We start from the raw sequence: 7,314 nt of genomic DNA, 5'->3' as shown, positions 1-7,314 counted from the left end.
CAGAGTCTAAAAAGATGAATCAATCTGAGGCTAGTATTTAGCTAAACATTAGGTAGATTTTTTTTGGGGGGGGCGGGGAATTTACATCTTGTTGATTATGCACAAAGATGAGAGCGGAAGCAGGATATTTCTTCGGTCCCCGCTTCTGCTTTTTCATCTCTGAAACGGTTTCTTGATCATGTACAGTGCACAATGTGTGTTAGTGAGTGCGTATAGTCAGAATGTGTTATTGGTTTATTTCTGAACATAAATGTTCGTCCTTTTTTTTTTAAACAAACGGAATTTGTTTCGGGTTGATTAAACAATGAAGGAAATCTGGGTTATTCTGGTGGTCATTTCAGGTGAGTTTCATTTGACCTGTGTCATCACACATGATCAAAAAGCTGCATGGATTTTGGCTGTATAATGTTTAATCCTCCTGTTACAACCATATCCATGTCTGGAATTTGATGTGATTAATGTTTATTCATAGTGACTTCTTTTGCTCTAAGGTGTATTGTGTGGAGATTGGGGAGTGACATTCAAGGATCAATGTGCTTTGGAAGGGACGACGGTAGTTGTGAGTTGCCAGTATGACTACCCTTTTCCTCACTTTGTGACATCAGTTCGCTGGGTTCCAGGTCAATGGCAGTTTGGCAGGTGGGTCTGGGACATATCCAGGTCCATCCCACCCCACTTTGAATACGTGGGCACCTACTGGGGAGACTGCAGTCTGAAGATCAATAACGTCAAACATACCGATGAAGGATACTATCTCTTTCGTTTTGAGACGTCGCTGAACAGATGGATGAGCAAAAATGCACTTCATTTGTCAGTAAAAGGTAAGGACGCTTCACATTTTTTTATTGATGAATTTTATTTATTTGAGTTTATTGCTGATTGGACTTTTTTTTTGAACACCTTCCGTAATTCAAAGCGCATCCTTGCTTATGTGCAATCCTTGCACTAATAATATAGAATTACATATGGAAAAGTTGAGCCATGTATTTATAAGTTTATTTTATCATGTTAAATTGTTTAACACGGGGAGTGTAGGGGGTGAAACAATGAAAGATTTTATTTTAAGTCCATATCACCCTACACTAGTTTTGGATGCCACGCAGACATTCCATGTAATCATAAATTTCTTGAGCAGACCTGACTGCTGTTGTGGAGCCAAACACAGTGACAGAAGGCCAATCTGTCAGCCTGACGTGCAGGAGCGAGTGTGGCACACCGAGGCATGTTTGGTACCGAGATGGGAAAGTGATACCACAGCCGGTCTTCCAGGCCAGCAGGAAAGATTCTGGGAAGTACTACTGTGCTGTCGCCGGGCAAGAGAAGATCAAATCGGCCTCTGCGGCTTTAAATGTTCAATGTGAGTATTTATTGACTCTTATCAAAGCAGATGTCAAAAGCAACACTATAAGCATAGTATTGCTCATTTGTCGATATTGTTAATCTCATATAATTGCTGACTAAGTATTGCTTGAATATTTTCTTAAAACACAATGAAACAGGAAGTTCATTGGTATTTTATTAATTTTGTAATGATAATGGGCGGTCAGGTGATCCAGTGGTTAGTGCATCAACCTCACAGTGCGAAGGTCGTGGGTTCAATCCCGGCTCCGTCTTTCAAATGTGGAGTTTGCATGATCTCCCGGGGCCTGCGTGGGTTTTCTCCGGGTACTCCGGTTTCCTCCCACATTCCAAAAATGTGCATATGATTGTGCACGCGGATGGTTGTTCGGTTCAGGGTGTTCCCCGCAGGGTGTCCCCGCCTACTGCCCAAAGACAGCTGGGATAGGCTCCGGCACCACCACCACCCCCGTAACCCTTGTTAGGAAAAGGCAGTTCAGAAAATGGATGGATGGATGTAATGAGTTTGTCAATTATGCTGTTAAATCAAAGCTATGTGTGCGCCGAATGACTGGCGACCAGTCCAGGGTGTACCCCACCTCTTGCCCAAATTCAGCTGGGATAGGGTAGGCTCCACTCCACCCTGGTGAAGGCAAGCAGTATAGAAAATTAATGGAAACGTAAAGCGAGACAATTTTTTCTTGCAATTATTGTTGTTTTTTGTTTTTGTCAGGAGCGGTAATCAAGACAAAAATGTCACAAATCATGCTTTTATTCGTTATTTAGTCATAGAGTGACATTTTTTATTGTCATGAAAATTTCATAGTTTTCGATAAGGGCCATATCATATTCTCATGCTGCTATGCGTCAACCAGAATAGGCACAGCATTGCATGCTTTTCTCGGCTGTGCGCATTCTACCATCCACTCAAGTCTGTCATTTACGCACCCGCAAGCCAGATAGGGACTGTCCGTCAATGGCTCAACTCAAAAATGCAAATCTGGCACAACACGCATTTTCCCGCTGATTTAAGCAATTTTCCTCCTCCACAGACTGTTCTAAGTCCAGCGCCCTATAAAGGCGAAACATAATATCGCACTTTAAGTTTGGATTCTATTACAGAATACCGAATATCCCAAGTACCCACATGTTGAAAGCAACTTGCAGGAAAGTATCCAACGTCTCAAGAAAACAAAAGATTTGTTTCTCAGCTGATCAATGACTTGTTGTGAGTCGACTATTGAATAAATCCTTTTAGTTGTCATATTTACTGGCAAAGATAACTGGTGCCACCAGACTTTTTTTTTAACCCTCTAAAGACATTTTCTGCTAGAAAGAGGGTCCCACTGGTATTAAAAGCAAGCCTTTGGAGGTCTTCATCCCATTTTTGAAACTCTGTTGTTATTGACTTTTTTTTTGGTTTAAATCAGATGCTCCAAGCAACGTTGTGTTGTCAATGACACCACCGGCAGACATCATAAATGGAAGCTCTGTGACTCTCAGCTGCAGAGGTGATGCCAACCCACCCATTCCACCAAGTAGCTACAGCCTGTATAAGGGCAAGCAATTGATAAGTTCCGGACCAAGTCACACCATCTCTCTTCTTCAGCCCAGCCACAGTGGACTGTATCACTGTCAGGCCTCAAACAATATCAGCGTGAGGGGCGTCACATTTGTGAAATCGACTGAGCTCAATCTGGATGTGCAGTGTATGTATCCCCAGCCGTTCATGTCATGTACCGTAATTTTGAGGCTTCCGGTACCTCATACTCATGTATTCAGATTTTTCTTCATACTCGTGAATCATATGCCCCCCAACTTGCGGGCATCCCTGCGCAAAAATCCAAGAATTACACACAAAGTAATTTGATAGATTGTGATTTCATGCATTTGGACACATATTTTGTGATGTAGAGCGAAGTTCTCTTTCCTTACTAACAGTCTCGTTGTCCTCTCGCTGGATCACATACGTGATCTCACAAAACGGAAGAACAGCAAATGTGCCAAACAGCCGCCAATGTTTATTGCGTGGTGAGAGCACTGTGAAATATCATGTGGAAGAAAAATAAATAAAATACTTTCGTGTGGGCTCGGTGTACAAATACTTTTGTCCACATAAAAATATTTTTCAAGAAGTGTTATGTTGGACTTTCACACATTTTTTTCACATCCCTCATATTCCTCATATTTAGAGAGATAGTTAAAGGTTGGGAATTACTTTACATGACAGCGGATTATCGATGACATTTTTGTTGTTGTTGTTGACATTTGTGTATACAAATTAGTTGTTTCACAGGAGCCTGTCACATTTTTCGTCAAACACCAGGCTTAACTTTTTCTATCGTCCATCGTCTTGGTTTTCACAGATCTGCCAAGTGTTGCTGATGGCAATAGTGTCAATGTGATGTGCAGCGGCAGAGCCAACCCTGCCAACCACAGCTATGTGTGGTACAAGTGGACGAGCTCCAGCTCCCTGCTCCAAGTGGGCTCGGGACAACTTCTGTTACTTTCCTCCATGGAAACGCCCCACACTGGAATCTACCTCTGCCAGGCCTCGAGCCAACTTGAAGTCATCAACTCGACGAAAATCCTTCTCGCAATGGAGGAACAGCCTTCTTATGGTTTGTGTTACTTCCCCTGTCACATTTAGTTTTAAAAAAGTGACCTCAAAGTGATCTCACAGTGCAGAGGTCCCGGGTTCAATTCCAGCTCCGGCCTCCCTGTGTGGAGTTGTCTGATTGAAAACTCCAAACTGTCCCTAGGTGTGATAATTCACACATTCAAACTACAGTGGCGGAGAAAAACACTTCAATCCTCATTCACGCCATTTTCCCTGTTTTCTCAATCACTCTGCCTTGGTAAAATGACATAGAAGGGTTTGTTTACTAATGCCGTTATTGATAAAAACTCAGTATTTTGCCACTCGGAAGTACAGTATGAGTGTTATAATGCTGAAAAGTCATTTTCAATGCTCAGTAGTCCATCCACCTACCCATTTATTTATTTATATTCTGTCTACAGGTCACCTGTCTGTCCCAATACTTGGTGGACTTGGAGGCTGTATTTTTGCTATACTTATTGTAGCTCTTCTTTTCCTCCGGTAGGTTACTGATTTCATAGATGTATAGTGGGACTCAACAGTTACATGAGGATATTGACATCTCTTAGCAAATGTGGGTATTTTTGCACTTCCTCTAAATGCTTGGAAGTTGTAATTCACGTGTTGCGCAACTTCATTGACCACTATTGCCTAACCAGGATTTTTTTTTCTTCAATTTTCCATATTGAAGCGGTAGGTCCCAAAGTGAAAGATTTTAGGCAAAAACTCAACAGTTACATGAGGATATTTGACAAAAAAAATCTCTGGCAGCGCGTCTGTGCCCAACATGGGTTTGTGCCTGAAGAGATTTAAAACAGTGGCTGACATGAAATATCGACAACATGACCTAGATATTGCAATATTGTTTTGCATGAATGCCCAACTTCTTTAGAGCCTCAATGCAGCCAATTTTAAATGTCTCCCTCTTCCAACACACCATATTCAAATTATCATTTTCGTCTTCTGCAAAGCTTGCCCATGAGATGTTCATTTGTATCAGGTGTGTTGGAGGAGGAAGACATTGAAACCAGGCTAGATAGGGAGGGACTTTCGAGTACCGGACTTAAGCACCCTTGCTGCATTGTGTAAATGTAAAAAAAAAAAATGTTCACGTGGCAAAGAGACACAAATTTGTCAAAGATTTTTTTTTTCCAAACTCAAATGTTGTACAAAATGTTGCTATTCACAATATTTAATTTTTTTCACCCCTCCCCCCCGTGTTAGGAAGAAACAGAGGAAGACAGAGAAAAAGGTTTGTATCTTCTATCCATCTTTTTCATTTCACTAATGTGCATCTGATCAGACTTTTCTGGCCTTGGCCATCTCTCCGAGTTCTACTCGTAGTTCTACCTAGATAGAAGCCTTTTTTATGTGACAACCCCATAGCAGATAAGCCCGATTGTTTACACAAAAGCTTGTCTATATGGCATATTGCTGCAACTGTGCAGTTTTACATAAGGATCCGGCATCCTGGATCCGGATTATTCTGATGCTGATGTGTGACATCGGCACCAAGGGCTGGTCCTGGTGATGTTGAATGTTGGATGCAGAGGGTTGGTGTGTGTCTGGGCTTGTGTGGGCCCTCACAGCCACGAGTAGCCATTCACCCCACCCCTCATCAACGAATATGTTTCAGTGTGTGACGGCGGGACTCCATCACCAACTTAGTTATTTTTGTAGCCTGACGACCCATCGACGACAACTTTGTGGTGCATAATGGCTGCAATTTTGGTACCAGCACATCTCTGGTTGGTTGTGAAATGTCACACCTGTTACTAACTGTCCCTGACTCTGTTCATAATTTATAAACAGACTTTCTAGGCAAAGCTTTCTTGTTTCCTCTGCAGTGTGTCCGGGCTCTCCCTTAGACATAAAATGAGAAGCTCTATCGTCCACGAGGGGTTCATAATAATCTAGCCACTGCGTCTCTACATTGAGAGATGCTAGATGAAGTGGCTTGGGCATCTTGCCAGGATCCCACCTGGACGCTTCCTTGATGAGGTGTTCCGGGCATATCCCACTGGGAGGAGGCCACAAGGGCACTCAGGTTACGCAGGGGAGACTATTTCTCCCTGCTGGCTTGGAAACACCTCGGGATGTCCCAAAAAGAGCTGGATGAAGTGGTTAGGAAAAGAAGTGTCTGGGCTTCCCTGCTTAGGTTTGTGGTCCCACGACTCAACTTCGGATAAGCGAAGAAGAATGAATGAATGAATGAATGAGTATATCGAGAGTTTTAAAAAGTTGCCTTTTTTTGGGGCTCTCTGAAAATTGGACACTGGATTTTTTTTCACTGTGGTTATGAGGGATGGCTCTAAGTTTCTCTGAAAAAAATGAAAAATAAATAAATATATATATATATATATTATATATATATATATATATATATATATAAGAATATCAAATAAAATGCTTGAGGGACTTAACTGGGCCTACAATACATTTCTGATAATGCTATGGTCATGCAGAACCTCCCCTGGTGTGGTGCCATCCCAGGTGGTTCTTTGAAATATTCCAAGGACATAAATATGATATACAGTAGTTTTGTTTTCATGTCTTGCACAACAACTAACCACTCATTAATAATGATTATTGACCATTCAGGTGCGGTTTCCTTCCGAACAAGTCAAGTCTGCCTCCACTGAAGATCAGTCCAACACTGTTTATGCCAACATTGACAAATATATGCCATCTCCTCAAGTTCCGCCACGACATTACTCAAAAAAACAACACGCCAATGTGATGCACATGTATGGACATGTGAATAGGCAACGCTCCCACCCTCAGTCAGATAACAGCTCATTCATTTCTAATTATGATGAGGTTACCTACTCTACGGTCACCATTCAAGATAAAAAATCTCATTTTAATCAAAACAGATCACAAGAATCCAGGTAGGTTTATTGCCCAAACACAATATTGATGCACAGTTACATGTAGTGAACATAGATGGGGGGCTGTTCGATCAGTACTGTACTCATTCATGCTTTTGTTTTTCATCCATAGGCTCAAAATGGGACAGACTGCCGACTCAGTAATCTATAGCACCGTGGCTAATTCTAGCTGAGTATACTTGGTGGCACTTTCTGTCTTTGTGAGGTTCAAGTGGTATGTCCATGCATTCACCTCATATGCATTTGCTGCAATTCTACAGCAAAACCGAGAGTCGCCGCTCGGAATTGAAATGGATTTCCATGGGACAGGAGAAGTGAACCAATCTCTTTTTTTGTCAATGGATGCTACAGCTTCTTGTTGACTTTGAAACTTAGCTTGTAGCTGACGTGTGCACATTTTGAGCATGACATCTCTGATCCACTGGTTAAAGGACACTTTGATTCTCTCCTCTTTCATCTCAAACTGCTTCAAACAACAAAGCGTGT

The 7,314-nt window shown here is 41.9% G+C and overlaps 1 protein-coding gene across 6 annotated transcripts; it reads left to right on the top strand.

Annotated features, from left to right (window-relative positions):
• Window positions 1-7,094, top strand: LOC127589063 (B-cell receptor CD22-like). 6 transcript variants are annotated; one of them, XM_052048361.1, is made up of 9 exons: window positions 1-341; window positions 492-821; window positions 1,136-1,357; window positions 2,769-3,047; window positions 3,705-3,959; window positions 4,360-4,438; window positions 5,162-5,189; window positions 5,574-5,685; window positions 5,785-6,260. In XM_052048361.1, exons 1-8 carry the CDS (start codon window positions 305-307, stop codon window positions 5,652-5,654), a joined length of 1,311 nt encoding a protein of 436 aa, XP_051904321.1. In that variant the 5' UTR covers window positions 1-304; the 3' UTR covers window positions 5,655-5,685; window positions 5,785-6,260. The 6 variants fall into 6 exon arrangements, with proteins under 6 accessions (XP_051904321.1, XP_051904237.1, XP_051904392.1 ...); XM_052048205.1 differs by lacking the exons at window positions 5,574-5,685; window positions 5,785-6,260 and adding exons at window positions 6,539-6,828; window positions 6,941-7,094 and having other exon boundaries at window positions 12-341; window positions 606-821; XM_052048128.1 differs by lacking the exons at window positions 5,574-5,685; window positions 5,785-6,260 and adding exons at window positions 6,539-6,828; window positions 6,941-7,094 and having other exon boundaries at window positions 13-341.
• The last annotated feature ends 220 nt before the right edge of the window (window positions 7,095-7,314 follow it).

This window comes from Hippocampus zosterae, chromosome 1 (genome assembly GCF_025434085.1).
Source record: "Hippocampus zosterae strain Florida chromosome 1, ASM2543408v3, whole genome shotgun sequence".
In the NCBI taxonomy this organism is placed as follows: domain Eukaryota; kingdom Metazoa; phylum Chordata; class Actinopteri; order Syngnathiformes; family Syngnathidae; genus Hippocampus; species Hippocampus zosterae.
This window is presented reverse-complemented; position numbering and strand designations above follow the sequence as displayed.

Bases quoted from the DNA above. Each gene is read 5' to 3' on its own strand.
- LOC127589063 (XM_052048128.1), top strand. From the start codon at position 305: ATGAAGGAAATCTGGGTTATTCTGGTGGTCATTTCAG. The intron at 1,358-2,768 runs GTGAGTATTTAT...GGTTTAAATCAG, and splicing joins TGCGGCTTTAAATGTTCAAT to ATGCTCCAAGCAACGTTGTG. The intron at 5,190-6,538 runs GTTTGTATCTTC...TTGACCATTCAG, and splicing joins AGAGGAAGACAGAGAAAAAG to GTGCGGTTTCCTTCCGAACA.